Genomic DNA, 20,503 nt, shown 5'->3' with positions numbered 1-20,503 from the left:
CTGGAATGAGCAGCCGCTTCATCCACCTGGTGCTCGAGTCTCTGCGGTCACAGCCTCTAACAGACTGAAGGCAAATCAGATCTGCACGCGAAACATGAAAAGACAAGAAAAAGGTCATCCAGGAGATCTAGTGACATTTGGAAAACATTTTGATTATTTTTCTGTTAATTTATCTAATAGCTTAAGAAATTATTTGCAAATCTAAAATGTTGCTTTAATAGTTTTTAAAAAGTCTTAACAATGACGGTTTGTCAGTTTTGACGTGGCGGAAAAGTGACAAAAAGGATCATGACTCTCCAGGCATTTTCAATTTTTTTTTGTTATTATTTTTTTGTAGAAAATGTAGACATTTTTTTACTTCTACCCTGGTGTTATTTATTTACCAAACATTTTGTTTTATTGTACTTATGACAAACAGACCTGTTCAAATATTCTACTTGTTTACCATGTCGTGAGATAGTCAATTTGTTTTGGTACTGGAAATGTAATTTTTCAGTCACTATGTAGCAGTGACTCCCACTCCAGTCCTCGAGAGCCAATGTCCTGCAACTTTTAGATGCATCCCTGTTTCATCACACCTGGATCAAACACAAATGTGATGGTGGCTTAAAGGTCTATAAAAATGCATTTGCAAAACTGGAAGTGATTGATTTTGTCTTGGCTCTCAACAGGAAAACTAATCTCAGCAAAGATAAAATACTAACTCCCTTCCCAACAGAACGGTTGGAAAGAATCATGCTTTTGTCTTGTATTTAGTCAGTCAGTCAGTCATTTTCTACCACTTATTCCATAGTGGGTCGCGGGGGAGCTGGTGCCTATCTCCAGCAGTCTATGGGCAAGAGGCGGGGTACACCCTGGACAGGTCGCCAGTCCGTCGCAGGGCAACACACAAGCAACCATGCACACACTCATTCATACACCTAAGGGCAATTTAGATTGACCAATTAACCTAACAGGCATGTCTTTGGACTATGGGAGGAAGCCGGAGTACCCGGTGAGAACCCACGCATGCACAGGGAGAACATGCAAACTCCATGCAGAAAGACCCCCAGCCAGGAATTGAACCCAGGACCTTCTTGCTGCAAGGCAACAGTGCTACCAACTGTGCCACCGTGCAGCCCTTGTATTTAGTTTTGGAACATTTTTAAAATCACACAAGGGACTGACAAAATGTCCTCCAAATATATAAACCTTTTTATTTTACAGTTTCATCAAAATATCCTACATCTCCAGTTGATTTGAACAGTTTTGTAAATATCTAAATACAGTTTTACACTTGTAATCTCAGTAGAAAAAATACAGGATTAATTTTTAATTTTCCAGTTACAAAATGTACACAACACTATTTTCACATGTAGGTGACGTCGTGCGACAGGCCGACCCATTAAAAACTTTTAGAAAACAAGATTTAATTTTTTTTCCTGCCAATTTTCTCCAAACATGACATCCTAGAGAGGGAAAAAAAATAATAATTTAGATGTTACAGTAAAGATGAACGACATATTCACAACAGAGCTTCCCCTTTAATGCTGGGAAATTACTGAGTAAATGCTAGGAAACATTTTGTGCAGCTGAACTGCTTTTATCTTGTCATTCTGAGTCATGGTGAATTTATGCAGTTGCAATATAATAGTTTAAGGGCCTTTACCAAAATGTATACAAATGAAATAAAGCAGACATTAATAGAACCATGAAGACCCAAAGAATCCGTTTCATGCTTAAAATGCACATCACGTCCAAAGAGATGGAGCTCAAAAAAAACCTGCTGCAAACATCAAGGGATGCAGCAGGCAGCAGTTTCATTTACAGGAACAAATGTTCATGCAAGTTACAGTTTTGGGCTCAGACTGAACCTCAGCAATCCTCTGAACCCTGTTTCAAAGAGCTTAGATTGTCATTACTGTCATGATATACTCTTAGTAGTGACTAGTTGAGCAACACAACAGGGGGCTGTTTTTAAAAGCCATGAGAGTTGATGGTGAATCAGAGTTTGGTCCATAAAGCATCACTTAGCAAGCTTTTGCTTTAAGCTGCATGGATAAACCGGATTGAGGCGTGTTTGGAAGGAGGAATTCCACAAATATGTCCAAATTTTGCCATTTTGGTGTCTGCACTAAAACCTGAGAATAAATATTCAGTTCCTAAGGTTATACATTCTTTACTATCTACACTTTCTGAGTTTTCAGTCCTGCTGTGCAGTCAGTGGATTTACTAAAGTGTGTCTGCCTGCAGCCTAAGACTGGGTGTAAAGCTATTACAGTAAGAGCAAATCACTTGATTATATGGTTTATAAATGTGAAAAAAGTGAATACACCCTCCAGGAGTATCACTTAAATGTCAAATGACTCAAAGTTCAATCATATCTGCAGTGGTGGTTCTTGCATTAATGGCATTCTGGGTGAGTCCTCCTTCTCAGCCCTGAACGCATTTTTCGCTTTTCACAACTAAATTTTATATTTCCGAAATAAAAACAGAGGTTTAAAAGAATCAAGTTCATGTTTTATAGCTTATCAATTTTAGTTTTCACTCTAGTCTCAATCTAAGGCGCTCCTAATCCCCACGAAAAGCAAGAATTTATCTTAATCTAGCTGAGGTTTGACAAATCTATATGGTTTAAATTTTAAACTAATTCACATCATATCCCTTTTAGAAAAAAACAGTCTGCAATAGACCTTAAATTAAGTACTGAACTGGAATCTGCAAATCAAATGCCAATTTCACCAATCATTAGCCTCTTTCAGTTTACGGCCAAATTCCCCTATAGTGCTTTTAATGTGCACCCCCTTCCAAGTCGGCAATAAAAACCTCATCTGGGGCAGAACTGATCATTTGTTCTTTTGAGCAAATCAAAGGCTTTAGTAAAGAGGTGGAAAATAGCGTCCTTGACCGTCATCATGCCTTAAATCTGATTCGGAAGGTTCACAAACACAAAAAAAAAAAAGCTCTGTGAAACAAAACAAAACCACAAACACGTTAAAACGCTGCAGGTCATGGAGTCAAACGTCAAAGTGGGAGTGGTGTCCTTGCAAAAATCAGGCTACAAGAAGTGAACAAACAGGATAAAACAGTTGCAGCTTGTTTGAAAGCATGGAAGTATAAAATGGAAACATTTTCACAGGCCTCAGAGTCTTAAAAATAATGCATACATGTTTTTTTTCTGCACAGCTTTGCAAAAGATGTTGCATATAACATTTCACAAATTTATGCAACAGGTCTTGGAGGATCACAGTACTTGTATGGAAAAGGGAGTGTCATAATGTGGGAGAGCAGGAGCGTTGAACAGGGTGAACAGATAGAAAAAGATTTACACCTTCGACTGCTTCAAAAAACAACTGACTGATTCTCAGTCTGCAGAAATGTGACATAGGAGCATTTCTAGGATGAACACACTAGCAGAAAACAAATTTATATCACAGAATAATACACATTTATAATACAGAAAAGCTGAAAAACGATGGAATGTGTGCGTTAGTTTTCTACTATTATATGCATAACACCAAGGATACCAGAGTGTGTTGAAATATATGTCCTGAGGTGATTTAAAGGTGAAGGTAGACATGAAAAGTGATTTTCAGTTTTTTTAAGCGAAACCATTGACAATGAAGGGATATTTCCCCTAAGGTGCACCAATATTATCTGCAATAATGAAAACCAATCCATGCTATAATGTGTTGTAGAACAGAAGAGTCTTCCTCTGCTCTTCAGCCCTTAAAACATCAGAAAGTGAGACTGAGTTTTTTGTAATATATTTACTCCATTGCCTTCTTTGGTGTGTTAGATTCTGGTGCTCTAAATGTTTTCATTGAAAAAAAAAGAAAAATCAAGGCCCCTTTGCTCAGGTATGTCAGACCACTGAACCTTTGTACTGCTTTTTATCTCACAGCCTAAAATACCAAACCAACAAGTCTCAGACATTATCACTTTAGAATTCAGCTTCCTTTTCATTAAATGGGTGACGGTCAAGCTCATCGAATTTGTGTTGAGATGACTCTTGTAGTTTTTTTCCTTTTTAACCAGAAAATGTTGCTGTATATATCCACCGCTCTACCAAACTTTCTCTACAAAAACAGAATCAGTACATCACAATGCCAGAAATAAAAAACTTCTTGAGTGTTTGCTTAACAACTGATTGAATAAAACTACAAGAAATTGCAGATGCATTTTCACAGGATGATGCACTTCTTTCCTACATAAATCTATAAAAGCCTGTCTTCAGCTTTTTTTTTTGCAGCTCTGCTCATAATGAATCTCAAACATAACTTTTTATGATGTTATTTTTTTTAGATGTGCATCCAGAAAGGTGCTTCAGATAGACTGTTCATGCTTTTTCTGCCCTGCTCAAATTTCTGATATTCTTTTAGGCTGTTCAGTACCTGCTGATTCTGATTTTGACCATTCTTTTATTCAAAGGATTGTAAGACATAAAAATAAATTAAGAAGTTATATGACTAACCAAATAATGCATCAAAGGATGTTATCTTTATCTGACTTTGATTTACTTTACAGTTTTATCAAAGCGCATGCTGTTGGTCGATGTCTCATGAAAATGATCAGAGCTTTTAGTTACAATACACTTTATGAGAGAAAAAAAAAAGAAAATCTTATTTGTTGGCCTTTGAGCTACTGAACACTGATCAGAACAGATTCAGGGAAAACTGTCAAATGCTGATGTCCAGCCAATTAATTGGTCCATCTCTAGTTGCATCTCAAGACAGTACTTGATATGAAGCAAAATCCTAGAAATAGACTGAAAGAGTGATTTTCTTTCTCTATCTGATTTACTGGATCTGTGCAAACTGTATTAGAGAATCAGAGCATCCCAGAATAACCCAAAACAAAAACACAAACAGCCAGAACTTCTCCTTTGCCATTAAAGTACTTTTGATTAAATACAGGAGAGAAAAAAACAAACACACAGCATCATGTTATGATCAACATAAAAGAAAGGTCTGAAAAGGCTGTAATTAAGCTTTGAAAGTAGGAGCAACTATGGTAGGAAAAACAGTCTCTTTAGCTCTGTGCTTTCAGAGCACGCTCACTTCGAATGCTTCACAGGAGTCAAGAATAAACAGTGATGCGTTCAGTGCACCACAGGTCATTTCAGCCTCATTTTAAAGTCACCAAAAGTCTTCTGTGACTGCCTGAAACACTCTGTGGACACAAACTTTCTGAGTCCGGCAAAAGGCACTAAGATCTTATTCAAGTTTATCTGAATCCCAGCGCTACCGCGGTAAGACCATCCGGAGTAATTCAGCGAAAGTGATGCATCAGCTCAGCTGCCAGCCAATAAGGCACGGGCCAGCTGTGAATCAGCGGCCCCGCCCGTCATGCAGCCAGAAGACGAGACCCGCCGCATGGCCGTCTGTCACGAGGTCGTCCCAGTGGCTGAACTGGGAAGCAGCAGAGGGCATCTTAGAAATGTTTACATGTGTGGCAGAAAATGAAGCACGGGGAACACATTTTAAGTTTCAAAGTCAAGATGTGACTCTGCGAGGTGCTGAAGAAACAGGTCAGTTTGCAGCCAGAAACAAATGTGCATCGTTCTGCTCTGCAAAGACGTCCCATTGTACTAAGAACATGCCAGCAGGACTCAGCCAACACAGATCCCAACATCAGACAGCAATTGTTTTTGAAGAAAATAGAAGGCCATCGTGGCACAGAGACAAATCTGAGAGTGACTCATGGATAAATGTTGAGGAGGACAGAGAATAAAGGGGGAAAATGAGCTGAGCGTGTGCAGAAGGTGGCAGTCTTGTCCCCTCGGTCTCTCTGTGGGCTCCGCTCATGGCAACTCTGCCTGCAGACGTGGAGCATAGGCGTGCTATAGAGGAGAACCCATTTGCTGGCTGATTTTCAGAGTGGTTCTGCCTGGCTTCACCGAGTGTCAGGATGACTTTGGCTCAGCACAAACCAGTCCCCTCCCTTCCACAAGCCCCCCTAGGGAGGTTGTCAGAGCTGGAGAGACATAAGGGGATTTAAAAGTGAGAGAATGGAAAGGGCGGGCAAAGGTGCAGTCATGCAGCGAGATTGAGACGGACGGGAGGGCAGGGACACAGTGAGCGTTGTGGGGGGTGGGGGGATAGATATAAAGGAGATGGAATGAGGAGGAATTTTGGATAATAACTCAAAAGCAAAACCAGGAAGTGAGACAGACCCGCTGCCAAAGCACAACTAATACACCCTGAAGCAACTTTTAAACCCATCAATTTTGGAACTCTCCATTCATTTTCCTCCTCGATATCCCATCTTGATTTACTTCTGGCACCTTTACAATAAAAGCAGCATTTCCCCTAGCTCCAAAAAAAAAACAGGGTACGCCCCTGATCAGAGCAGTAGCAGCAACATCAGCAGCAGCTTCATGGCTGCATGAGTCCAGACTCCCTTAGTTGCTCGGACTCAGTTCGTCGCGCGGTTAAAATTTTCCAAAACGGTGGTGTTGGTTCTCTCAAACTGCCACTGCTGGCTGGGGGAGGAGGGGTCACACAAGTTCATGAAGACCCGCCGCTCATTGGCGTTGCTGTCCACGCAGCTGTTGCTGATGGGGTGATAGAGGCTTTTGTCCTGGAAAACGATGAGACAGAAAGGTCAGAGGAAGGAAGGGTGTAAGACAACTGATGGGTTTGCTAATGGATTTCAGTTCTAAGATCTTCTTTAATGACTAGTTTAAATGTTGGACACTATAAAAATGAACTGATGTTTAACGGGTAGTGTATACAGGTGTGTGTTTTTACAATGCCGAGACGGAAAGACATCAGCAATGAAATTAAAGAGAAACTGTTGCTACACAGTAACCTGAAGAGGGTTTTCAAGCCATTTCCATCAGGTATCAGTTAGCATGTAATGCCTGGTTCACAGGGAAAGATTTAAAAATTGTCGGCTGATTTTTTCAAAGATTTTCTGATTGGCTATACACCACATTCAACGGGCTGCGTGCTCGTTTGTCCTCAGGGAATACTCCGCATGGTAGGATATTGGCCCAAGGCAATTCCAACATGTTGAATATCCCCGATTTGAGGTTGCAGGGTTCCCAACGTCTTTCCGAGCAGACTAGATCAGCATCATGTCATCTTAACACACCAAACATGGCAGGAATATCTCATAAGATTATCTTAAGAGCCATCACCATAATTGAGGCATGTCAGAAGGGGAAGATTGGGGCAAAAACGGCATTAAAATCCCGCCGTGTGAACCAGGCATTAAATGTTAAAGTTCATGAAAGGAAAATTAGAAAAAAACAGAACTGTCTCTTCTCCCTAAAAAAGTATGGCAGCGTCATTTAAGTTTACAAAGTAGCTTCTGAATGAACAATAAGATTTCTGGAGCAATGACATGTAGACAGATGAGATTAAACTCAGGATGTGTTGGAATGAGACACAGTAACATGTTTGGACATAAACAACACTTCATATCAGTGCAAACAGTTGGTGGAAGGGTAATAATATGGGCTTATTTTGCAGCCACAGGACCAAGTCAGCATGTTGTCATCGAGTCGACTGTGAACATTAACCCTTCTAAAGTATCATAGAGTTATTCTAGAGTCAAATGTGAAGTAATCTGTCCAACAAAGAAAGCATGGCCCAATCTGTGTCATCAGCAAGACAATTATCCTGAATACAGCAGCAAATTTACAACAAAATGGTTGAAAAAGCATCGAGGTGGCCCAGCAATTGTCCAGGCCTTAACCTGACTGAAATACTATGGTGGGACCCTAAGGGAGCTCTGCAGAAACAAATTTCAGCATAATTTAATAAGTAGACCAAAACTCCTCCAGCATGATATGAGGGATTGAAAGAAAATACTGAGATGTATTGTTGCCAATGGTGGTTCTACAAGTTGCTACTGCAGTTTGGCCTTACCTTTGTTTAATGAATAATTATAGAATGAACTCTGCAATGTATATAACTTTCGAACAAGGAATAGAGCAAGAATTCATAACTAGATGCAATAAACCCTAGCTTCTAAAGATAGCTGTTTTTTCTTCTTACCATAACAAATTAATTTAATGTATTCAAACTAACATCAATAAAACATGCTGTATTCAACTCAAAATAGTCAGTGTTGTTTTTCCAATTGAAAAAAGTTCTGAAGGAAAAAAGCCTCTGGAGTACCTTCCTATAGCGCCACAGCTGGTTCCCCCTCATGCCGTGGCAGTCGTACAGAGTGACAGGACTGTGGTGGGAAATGGCATCAAAGCAGACTTTTTTGGTGTGCATTGGGTCGCCTACCCGAATGTCCTCTCTCCAGCCGAACGTGAACACCTGCAGGAAACACAGACTTCATGTTGGATCTAGACAGGCAAATCAGTGTGAATCTGTAAAAGTTAGAAAATGTGATTACATGGTCTCAATGAAACCAGAAAGTATTGCTTTATTTGTGTTTTTTTAACTACAGTATCAAGCGTAGCCATCCTTGCTCTCAAACAAGTTTCCTCGCTCCTTTTGTGATGAACCAAAAAGGACCTGACAAGGACACCACTTAAAGACCCCCAGTGATTTGCAGCAAATCCATTTCTCTTTGATGCTAAAAACGACGTGCAACCATGTCACAAATGAAACTACAATGACTCTTTGGACAAAAGCTATTAAAGTGTCGAAGGTATGAGACGTCCAGGAAACAAAAGGGGACGTTCAATCCATTAAGGTTGTATTATGAGCTCAAGTTGAAGATCCTTGGTGTGACACGCTAGTACAAACGCAGGCCTTTGTAGAGATAGGAAAGTAATGAAGTCTTTGCCTGTGTGTGACGTGTGTTTAGCTGAGGATGAAGAGCAATAAAGAGATAATAACAGTGGTGAAATCTATGGGGAGAAACCTTCAATTTCCTGAAAAAGCTTCTTGGAATCATACTTTATGATCTAAATGTTTGTAGTCTGAGTGACTTATTATTTAGATCTCGTGAGATCTGATCAAATTTATGCAGCTCAACAGCACCATGATGTAACTAAAACTGAAAGAATGATAGATATGAGTAATAATGACAATCCATTCCTACAGATTTCACATGCAAGTTATTCAAATGTCATCGTTTGAACTGAATGGTCATCAGAAAAATATGCATATTTGTAGTTTAATCTGGAGTCCTCAGTAGTTTAACCACACAAACCAAGAAGATCTGCTTGACAGATTAGACAAAAACTGTTTTGTGGGGAGCAGTAAGGGGATCATGTTTTAAAATATTACCAGGATAGACTCAGTAGTACTGTAACAGTTTTTGTTTTGCAAAGGAATTAGGCTTCTGCCAAAGGCAGCGTTTTTGTATAGAAATAACATTACCTATTTATTTAGAACATGAGCTCAGCGAGTTGTAGGGAAAACGACACTAGGTTGACACCTGTCTGACAGACAGATCCCAGTTTGTGAATTTTATTGGTAAATCTTCCTTACCCCCCAGAATTACTAATGGAGTATCACAGGGTTCAGTGCTTCGGTATATTCTCCTTACTGTATATATATATATATGCTGTTACTTGGTAAAATTAGACAGCATGGGATAAATTCCCATTGTTATGCTCAAGATGCTCAGCTATATTTATTCATAGAAACATGCTTAATTCAATCAGTTAATTAGACCACAGGCATGTCTTAAATTTAAATATACTGCTTCTAAACTCTGACAGAAGTTGTCAAACAGAGCATCTGAAGAAATATTGCTGTCTTTTACTAGGTGTACTCTATTATTTATTCACAAGTGCTCCACGCCCAGTGCCTTCCTAGACAGTCAATGATTAAGATATTGGCGCCATTTCATCTGTCTACTCTTTTTGGTTTTTCATTCCCAAAGAAAGTACTCCTGTCCCTATGTATAGGTAATTGACTTTGCAACTGAATCTATACTGATTTGTGTGAATTAGGTTAAATCATACTTATTTGTTTTTAATGTTTTCCTATAATTGTATTAAATTTGGACCTGTTTGTCTTGAGATGATGTTCCTTGTAAACTGGCACAATATACACAAAACTGAATGTAAACTGAATTATAAAACTAAATTGAAACTCACCATGGGTCACCCTGGTAAGAATACTGGACCAGCTGCAGATATAGAAACATTTGATGCAGGTATCTCTTCATCCAAAACAAATGTTTGTTCAGAGACCAATTAACTCATTGAACTACAGTGATAAGCAGATCTTAAGCTGTTGAACCACAGTCACAAGGAGCCTAACGTGGTGGAGATAAGAAAATTAATTACCTGCAGCAAATTAGATGTGTGTTCCCCAGAACAGACGTAAATATCCTTACTCACTGTTCATACATACATTTAATAAGGTAATATATAAATGCTGACCAACAGGAAGTAAATGTTTGGACTGAATTTCTTTTCATGATAACACAAATATAAAATGCTACATAAACTAGAGCTATCATACAAAATCCACTGATAAAGACCCAAGATCAAGATTTTTTCTGTCAACTTACCAATTGTAGGAATTATCATTTGTCTTACAAACAGATATGGTAGACAGTAGGGTGAGGTTGTCATGTGCATAAAGGATGAGCTCATTTTCATAAAAATAAATGTCAACTTCAGTATAGTCAAATCATTTCAGCAGATTAAAAAATATACATTTAAGTTTTACAAAGAATAAATCAGTTCATATTTTCTTTGTGTAATCTGCTGAATTTGATCCTGATTTACTTCTGCATAACTCAACATAAAGCCAATGAGAATTAAAAGGTGATTATGTACAAGCAAAATGGAGAAAACAAAAAAATACAACCTTAAATCCTTTTGTTGCTGTTTTTTTTAAAAGAAAGCGGTGCATAATGCTACTTTTCCACACAGACCAACAGTGAAGGACCCTAAAACAATCCATGGGTGGGGCTGCTTCTCATCCAAACAAGTCGAAATCTTCTTAATTCTGTCCAGAGACACGTGTTAACTTCATTGAGACTCTGTGGTCCAAGGGCAGGTGGAGAAACAAGAGCTAACAAACTGTGATCAATCCAAAGCACCAATATGCCAAGAATGGGTAACCAGTAGTAGTCATATCATGCAGCTTGACCGAGAGAATAAGCTGAATATTGGATGGATTTGCAAATAAAACCATTGGAACTGATTTAAAAATGATTCAATAACCCATATACCCATTTTCATCAAATAAATCAGTAAATAAGGTCAGCTAATGTTTACCTGTCCATGACTCCAACTAACGTCAACTCGGCCTTTTACACAGTTCTCCAGTCGGATCGGACTTCCAGACACAAAGTGTTTGCTCTCCATGCACAATCCACTGGCCATATTACGGACCTGAAATAACAGTCAGGAAAAAACTGTCACATGCAAAAAAAGCATTTAAGTCAAGTTAGAATTCAGCGCTGACCTAAATATTTCTAGAGCCCTGAAGCACTGACAGCATAATGGTGAATTACAACAAGTGGGTGGAATAATGGAGGACTACTTCCAAATTCTTTAGTATCTCCTCAAATCAACAGCAAGATGGTTAAAACTTTCACACATGGTTGGTGTTTTAACAAGTCAATGATTCCAAGCAAACATCAAACTGGTTTTGAAATTGAGAAACATGGATCCAAACATGGAATGGAAAACAGGATGACGATGCTTTAAAGGCCCAGGAAACCAACCCATTTAAATAAACTACCAGTTCAGGCAATAAAAAAGTGCAACTTGCTACAAGGCATTTGACCAAATATTAGTTGGGTTGTGAGTATATATTTGAGCCTGAATGTAACATTTTGACCCCGTGTGGTTTCAGAAAACATAATGAACTGAAATTGTGTGCACCCAGTGTTTGTTTCCTATAAATAACTGCAGTTGTTTCTGAAAAGGGCTGCACGGTGGCGCAGTTGGTAGCACTGTTGCCTTGCAGCAAGAAGGTCCTGGGTTCGATTCCTGGCCAGGGGTCTTTCTGCATGGAGTTTGCATGTTCTCCCCGTGCATGCGTGGGTTCTCATCGGGTACTCCGGCTTCCTCCCACAGTCCAAAGACATGCCTGTTAGGTTAATTGGTCATTCTAAATTGCCCTTAGGTGTATGAATGAGTGTGTGCATGGTTGTTTGTGTGTTGCCCTGCGATGGATGGATTGGCGACCCGTCCAGGGTGTACCCCGCCTCTTGCCCATAGACTGCTGGAGATAGGCACCAGCTCCCCCGCGACCCACTATGGAATAAGCGGTAGAAAATGACTGACTGACTGTTTCATCATGTTCCTGCTCCTGATGATGGATGTAAACAAGAGACCAAAAACATAAAATGTACACAAAACCTTACATTTCTGGGTCCTTTATCCAAAAAAAAAAATCTAAATGGAGAAACTGTACCTCTCCCCATGCGGCAGCAGGGGGCTCCACAGGCGGGTAGTGTTTGGGCAGATCCCAGGCTACCTCGTTCATGAACCACTTGAAGTTCTTGCAGTTGAGTTTGTTGCGTAGCTCCTTCTGTGTCGTCACGTCTCCTGCGGACAGGTGCCGGTACTCGGGCCGACGCTGGTAGATGTACTCTGCATACTCGTCCATCCACACCTCTGCGACACGCTTCAGGTTCTAAAATTAAAACAGGTTTATATTATTGTGGCAATTTTCATAGGGATTAGATTAATTGTTCCGATCGGCACCAATTTTATAAAAAAAAGTGAAACATTTGTGGTCATTCAAACATTAATATATATTTTTAAATAAACATTCAGTTTTCAAAAACTGCTTGGAACACTAATGTATTAAAATCTATCATTTGAAGATTGGTTTAGGATCAGTTCTCCATAACACACTGCACCCATCCAGGCAGATGTGCCAAGTTTAGCACAACAACAGCAAAAAACAAACCTCCTGCACCAGTTATTAATGTTGTTTCATTCTTAAGGTTTTACAAAGTAAAAACTACAGCCAAAGGCAATTTTCAGCTTTATATCCATAAGATGTATGACTGCTCCTTTAGCCAGACAAATAAGAGAAGTAACAAACTGATTTGTCATTACGTGAAATAGGTATTTGATCTCATATTTAATCATGACTTGGAATCGGGTGGTGAAACTCTGTTGGCAAGCACAGTGCTGGAATTGTTTATGGTTGATTATCAAAGTTTGCATCCATCTCAGGATGGATTTTCTTCCTCTTCTCTGTACAGAAACTATTATTTTTAAACTATGTGTGGAGACAAGCCCTGCATGTCACCCTGAACAAGCCATCTCCATGGTAACACATGGCTGCATTATACTCAGGTGTAATCTATTTTCATCAGCGACTAAGAAGCTGGTCAGAGTTGATGGGAAGATGGATGGAGATAAATATATGGCATTACTGTAAGAAAACCAGTTTTGGATTGGAGACTGAGGCAAAGGTTCACCTTCCAGCAGGAAAATGACGTGAAACACAGAGCCAGAGCTAAAATGGAAGTGTTTTTTTGTTTTGTTTATGCATGTGCAAATTTATTACAGACAGAGTGATATAATTCAAGTGTTTATTTCTGTTAATTTTCATGATTATGGCTTACAGTTAATGAAAACTGTTGTAAAAAAAACAAAAAAACAACTGATATAAGACCAAGAAAAAACTCAGAGTTGTAATGTTATGACGAACACAACTAGGGGGACGATTGCTGACAGACAATTGTCAAGCATTCACTGACTCGATGCACAAAGACAGTAAGCCGTAAAGGTTATTCATAAAGAAGATGGCTGTTCACAAAGTGCTGCATCCAAGTATATTATTAGAATATTTAATGGAACAATACATTGTGGTAAAAAATGGTGCACAAGTAACAGTGATGATAGCAGCCTTGTGAAAACTGCAACACAAGAGTTTGGAGGAGATTTACCAGGCTTGGGTGGAGACTGGAGTCAGATCTAATGGAGCCATCAGACATGGACGAATCCAAGACACTTCTAAACCACAGACATGGACATGCTTTTCAGCAGGCTGACCTTTTTTGACTGGTCTTATGTCATTTTCTTAATTTCAGAGACATTTAAGTTTTGGTTTTCATTAGTAATAAACCAAAATCATCAAATTTAACAGAAATAAATGCTTGAAATATATCCTTCTGTGTATAATGAAGCATTGTGAGTTTCATAAATTTATCTAAATTAGCGAAATTAAACTGGTACTATAAGAACACATTAGAGACACATATTCTACATGGAAACGCAACCACATCCCTAAAACTAATCTGGGCAAAATGCAATTCCCACACAAACTGACAACCAATACTGCATCAAGTTTGACAGTTTTTTTTTTTTTTAGCTGCAATTGCACAGGTAAGAATAATCTGCTACCTCAGTTGGAAATCCAGCCATTTGAAGCCTCATCGCTGTAAAGGATTACAGAAAACAGCACCTTCTGAAGTGTGTTTGCATGTCTGGGAGAACATGCTGGAGCCTTAGAGGTATGAATGATGAAAGGAAGAATAATCTGGGTTCAGCAAGGCTCCCAGGGAAGAATGAATACATCTCCTCCAGCCCTCACAGGTACAGATGTTTTGGGAAAGTGCTTCCAGCCACACACAAAGCCCGCAGCACGGCTCATTGCCTGCAGTGAAACTAAAGCTCTGAGCTGCTTCAGGTGAACTTGAGTGCAACGGTTGGTTTTCCCAGCAGGCTGACTGCATTCTGAGAGTTCTGGGATCCTCTGATCCACACAAGACCCAGACTGTCAATGAAGGTGTCAGGAGGATTTTTTGATTCAGAACCATAGCACCTGCTGAAGGGACTCTGTCATGCAAGTTATAGGTGAATTACAGGAGACAGATGCTTTCTCAGAAAAAATGCTGAAAGAGTTTCATAGTGAAGCAAGACAGAAAAACACACCTCTAAATTAATGTAACATTTCAATAAGAGATGCTCCGGTAATGTGGTGAAATTAGCAGAAATAACAATACTTTTAACTGTCTGTGATTGGCTGTGCATGCCATGGACAACTGTTAGGCTGGTTCTCTTCTAATGCAACTGATACTAATCTGTGTCTTTACAATAATCGAAAATACATAAAGCCAAGAGGAAACTGAAGGACTGAGTGTCTCCATACATCCCCGAAGGTTATGTGGTAAGAAAAACTCAAAAGACATGGTGTAATTTGTACCTAATCGCCCCTAAAACATATGAAAGTGACACACACACTAGGACAGACAAAATAATTAACTGTTTCTTGAATTTAAACTTTCTCCTATCCTTTAGCAGTACAAAGACCACATCAAAACTAAAGAATCAAGTTAAAAATATATAAGACAATAACTTTGCCAAAACTGCAACTGGAGAATGTGAATGGGAACAAAGAAAAAATTACCTGGTTCAATGACACCGGTAACAAGTAAAACTTTTTCACTTATCTCTGAGCGTCACTCAACAACAAAAATCCATTCCTGTGTCCGATAAATTCATCAACAATCTTTTCATAGCCTGAGAATCATTATGCATTTTAAACAGAACCCCTTTTCTTTTTTAAATGTTGACTTTGTGGAACTACTTCCCTCTCAAGTAGCCACACCTCCAAGTCCTCTACACACAAAAGAAGGGACCCTTCCCAGGTGGTTCTCTGAAGCTCTGAGTGTTAGCTGGACCAACAACCGATCCCCCCGGTTCTATTCCGGGGACAAAAGCCTGGAACCTGGACTTCATCGTTCTTTCAATGAAAGGGCACCGTAAGATTTCCCTTTCCTCAGCCTGTTGACTGACAGCATCCAACAACAAGTGGGGGAGGGGCTGTGCTACAAGAGGATGCAGACAACTACATTTGACATTCATACTAACATTTTCTTTTTTAAACTGATTTTAAACTGCAGAAAATATCTGGCAGAACATTTTAGTAGTATTAAAGAGGTTTTTTTGAACCCACACTTTGCTGAACTTTGACCTTTAGATGAAAACTCCCTTTAATAATCACACCAGCAATACCCGTTTCATGTTCTGTTGCTATTATCAGTGGTGCTGAGGGTGTTTGATTAGATTTCATTAAAAAACATACACTTCCCTTTGGTTTAATGGCTGGAGCATACAGACCAGAAAACAGAACATTTATGACGTTTTCCCTGTTATGTTTTTAAGAAGCAGCCTATAAATTATTGTAGTTATTTTATAGAAATGAAATATCATTTAATATTCAAACCATTCAGGCCATTCTCTGAATACACTGGATGTTCTGACTGCGTGCCATGCAATCAGTTACCATCCAAACATCCAATATTGATGGAGAGACAGTTAGATTTACTTTAGGATTTAAAATTGGCTGAATCAAAGCCAATTGTATTAGAAACTCATTAGAGAAAGAAATTCACTCAGAATAGCCCTCCCAAATGACTTCAAGACAAACTGTCCCACTAAAATCTGTCCTTGTGTTTTCTGGTACAAGCATCTCCAAATGTTTGTGAATGAAAGGATCCATAATTTTTTCTTGTTTTAAGAACTTTTTTTTTAATAATCAAAACAAGTTGAAACTTTTTTGTTCTGGCTCCTATTCATCTATTGTCCGCACATAACAAAAGCTTTGGATCTACTGCCTGACATCTATCACCGGAGCTGCTTTCTGATAGATTTCCTGTCAAGTGTTGGGTATCTTTTGCTACTTCCAGATAGTTCCAGATAATTTTTCATATCATACATCATGGTTCTGTCTTCCAACAGAAACAACTCTGGTTCAGCCCACCTTTTGCAAGAATCTAACATTTGAAAATAACATTAGGTAAGTGAGTATAGTTACACAGTTAAACATGGCAGTTAACATTTCAGAACATCACTTTTCCAATAAAAGTTGGACCGTAAATGTTGCTACTTTGTCTCACAATGTTCATTAGACAATGAGGTTACCAAATAGGGTTTTCAGATTCTGTTATGCTCTGTTGTTCTTGCATATGCTTTTAATATATGTTTGTAATAGTACAGAATAATTATTGTTTTATCATTCTTTTGGAAATTCTCACACATTGTGAGACTGCAGGCAGGCCAACCCAGCAGTCTTCCTCCTCCTCCCAATGCCTTCCTAATGTGTCCAGACTTTGGGTTTTCCATTGTCTTGGTGAAAACTGCATTATATAGATGTGCTCTTGAAGGCAACATATGTTCATCTAAAATATCTGTTGGACTCTACTTCATTGCTGCCTTTGCAGAAATGGAAATGAGCCTAACTCCATACCATCACAGAGCCTGGCTTTAGGGCTTGTTGCTGACGACACGCTGGAAGCCTACTTTGTCCTTGGGCTGGAGCATATGGCATTGAAAATAAAAACCCTGAAATGCTGTCCCGTCTGTCAACAGTCCATGTTTCCACTTTGGGATAATCCATAAAGTTAACGTGAGGCTTTTTTTGCATGATAAAATATGAAGCATCTTTTCTGAATTTAATTCCATATTGTTATGTTTGGCAAAGGTTTTACTCAAGTAATTCCATGCCACAAGGGTTCAAACATGTGTCTTTTAAAACACTCAAAATTCAGCATATTCCCTGTTGTATAGGGAAGCTTTCACTCCTTAAATCTGTCTTTACAGTAGAGTTTTCTGAATCCTTTCAATATTTTGTTTCTTATACTGTTACAACAACAGAAATAGTTTCACAATCTGCTTTTGAGCCACATCTTTAAAATCTCTCTTAAACTATCTCTAGCCAAAGATTATCTTTGACTCCAGTTCTATTTATTTATTTGCAAACTAAAACTTAAGTGAATGAGACAAAACATTATTACTTTAGCGCTGCTATAGGTAAAGTAATCAAAAGTAAGTTTGGACTTCTAAGTTTCTGATTTGTACCTTTTACATGAATTGAAGCACAGATATATATCTTATATACCTTGTTGTAGCTGCAGGTATAGTCAGTTTGATCAGCATTCAATACAGCCTGTTCCAGGGGTTAATGGTCTTACAGAGACAGCAGCAACAGAGGTCAAGAGGTTCAGTCAAATATTCAGCAGGGCCAGACAAAGCCAGGTGTCAGAATAAGCCATGCATAATTAAATAATATTCAGCTACAGACTAGATGAACATTTCTCAAACCTAGCAGTCAGTGTCAAAGTTCCTATGGGAGTTTTTTTTTTTTTTAGAAAACACTAGTTAGGGATTATAAGTGGATGAGTTTTGAGGAATGTTCGAGCTAAAAGGTGGAGGAAGTTGTTGATGCGTGACACTGACACAATATACCCAATCTCATGGCATCTACATTTTTTGATGCCTTATGCAATAAATACTTTCTAATATGGTTCGAGGTTTAGCATAAATCAGAAACACAAGACAGAACATTGCAGTTCTTTTTAGAACAATGCAAATTCCCTTAATTTGTAAGGCACTGATCTGCCGACTCTAATTTTTTATCAAACCTAACTCTAAAAGACACAATTAACGGCACAAAAAATATTTTTCTGCTTTATGTGTTTTAATCCATTGTAATGTGAGTCATGCTTTAGTTACTAGAAATGCACAGATAGCAGGATTCAGGCCGGAACTGTTTTTCTAAGATTTGCAATTCTCTGAACATTTACGATAAAAATGGGTCCAGGTGTTAAAGCTTTCTCTGTTTGTCACTGGAAATCTAAACCTAAAGCACTCCTGCTTACCCTCACAGCTCCAGCACCTCATCTGAGATTCACTTTTATTTTATTTTTTACCTTTATATTTTTTATTAATGCTTAAGATTTTTATATTCACGCATTTTTATTAGTGTTTTTATTTTTATTATAGGCAGATTTTAATTAGATTTTGATCTTTTAAACCACTTCATGTTGCACAAAGTCATATTAAAGGTGCTATACAAATACACTTGCATTGCCTTACAAATAGTTTGATTGCTGCAAAAGCAGAATACATGAAATAATTTTCTTTAAACATTTTTACAAAAACATACCACTGCTAACTTTATGTCAAACACTGGATTATGAATTTGGCACAAAGAAACAGGGACACAACCTGGAAATTGAGAAGTAATTGTTTAAACAAAGTTTTCTGTTAATCTGTTGACATCAATATGTCATTAAATGATGTGAATCTTACCCTGGCCAAGCTAACACCTCCTGGAACTTTATAGGGGACGTATTTCCTGTAGATATGTCCCACCCGTGAGCAGGGGATGTCCTCCATCCGACCGCCACACATCCATACCTGCAGTGATATGACAAGAAGGGGAGGCAGCAGAGATCCATATCTGAAAATGTTGTTTTGGATTGGTCTTTATTTGTGCGCCAGATAAGAAAAGGTGAACAGATCAAAGATAAAAAACAAAACAGCACTGAAAACAAAAAGCTAACTGGGGTCAAATTCAAAAGAATAGGTGAGATCAGCAGAACCAGAAGGTGACTGCCAGGTATGATGTGTTCTAGCAGAAAGAAATAGAGTATCTAACATAAAAGCAGAAAGAGAGCTGTGGACTCAGGAGTGATGTTGGCAGCCTGAGATATCTACGAATCTCAATCTCCCAATACCGCATTACTCAGAAGGTACCAAACTCAAATTATTGACAGCAGAGTGAAGAAAACTCAATTGTACTTAGAGTCTAGAATTAGAATCGGAAAGCTAATTCACAAAAAAGGAGCCACCTTTGAGGCTCACAGTGAGGCGAATTTTAAACTTGGAGACTGGCTGATGATTTAGTTTAGATAAGAGGGGATATGGTCAAATACTGTGAGCACTATGAACCCAAAACAAAAAAATGCTACTGCAGTCGCCACAAATGTTTACAGACGCTTTTGTAATTACAGGCATTTATAAACAGAAGTAATCCCACATATTTCTAATGTCTTCATTATTCACAGGTGTTTACAGGATAAAACCTGCAGGAATCACAGCTTTGCAGTTGCCACTTGTGTTTGTTTTAGGCTGAGGTTAATTTTATCGGCATGCTTCTTTTTTTACCTTTAAGTTTACCCTTAACCCAGTCCAGCACTCGGACTGGGTTTTGAAGCATGTTAAGGAAACTGAATTTCTTCTAGACGACGCAAAGAAACATTTCAACAAAAAAGCAGTGACTAATAATATGTGAAGAATAATATACATCCACACATTATTTCAAATAAAAACCTTGGCATTTTGTTTCAAATATTGCAATATTGCAATCATTAGATGCTTACAAATATATCTGATGAAAATACAATAAATCATAATTATTTAGAAAGCCTAGAATGCATTTGTTAGTTGTTTAATTGCATCCCGACATTACACACTCTTCAGTAGCAACCAGTGTTTAAAAACTCAGTATGGGTTAATTTCCATCCTCTTCTTCCTGGATTTTCCATTCTTACCAAAACACTTGCAAGCACAACATCTGAATAATAAAAGGAAATGCTTAACTTGGCCATGGAACTAGAGAGGCGCTGTTGGCACAAATCTAAATCAGCTCAGTCTAGAAATCTGTGGGGATTACTTATTTGGTTGCCCTTTGCAAATTTTGCAAATTAGCAGAATATATGGCGTCTCAGTGTTGTGATGCTCAAGGTACCAGAAGTTTTCAGCAGGTCCAAAACCTTTAAAGGAATCTTGGCTTTGCTGGAGCGTTGTTTACCCATGGCAGCACATCTTTGTATAACCCAAAGCTAGTAGGTGGAGTTGTCAGCTCACACAAAAAAAAAAACGAAGTGAAAC

At 38.6% G+C, this 20,503-nt stretch overlaps 1 protein-coding gene across 1 annotated transcript in view; it reads right to left on the bottom strand.

The window, feature by feature from the left end:
- Positions 1-1,173: 1,173 nt before the first annotated feature.
- LOC124876313 (polypeptide N-acetylgalactosaminyltransferase 10-like) overlaps positions 1,174-20,503 on the bottom strand; it is a 138,027-nt gene continuing 118,697 nt past the window's right edge. The window contains exons 8-12 of the mRNA XM_047378970.1: positions 18,920-19,027; positions 12,279-12,500; positions 11,132-11,248; positions 8,109-8,258; positions 1,174-6,561 (exon numbers count right to left, since the gene is read on the bottom strand). Coding sequence (XP_047234926.1) covers positions 6,397-6,561; positions 8,109-8,258; positions 11,132-11,248; positions 12,279-12,500; positions 18,920-19,027 — 762 coding nt within the window. The 3' untranslated portion in view covers positions 1,174-6,396. The remainder of the gene's footprint in view (positions 6,562-8,108; positions 8,259-11,131; positions 11,249-12,278; positions 12,501-18,919; positions 19,028-20,503) is intronic.

Source organism: Girardinichthys multiradiatus, chromosome 11, assembly GCF_021462225.1.
Source record: "Girardinichthys multiradiatus isolate DD_20200921_A chromosome 11, DD_fGirMul_XY1, whole genome shotgun sequence".
In the NCBI taxonomy this organism is placed as follows: domain Eukaryota; kingdom Metazoa; phylum Chordata; class Actinopteri; order Cyprinodontiformes; family Goodeidae; genus Girardinichthys; species Girardinichthys multiradiatus.
Note: the sequence above shows the minus strand (reverse complement) of the source record. Positions and strands in the feature narration are given on the sequence as shown.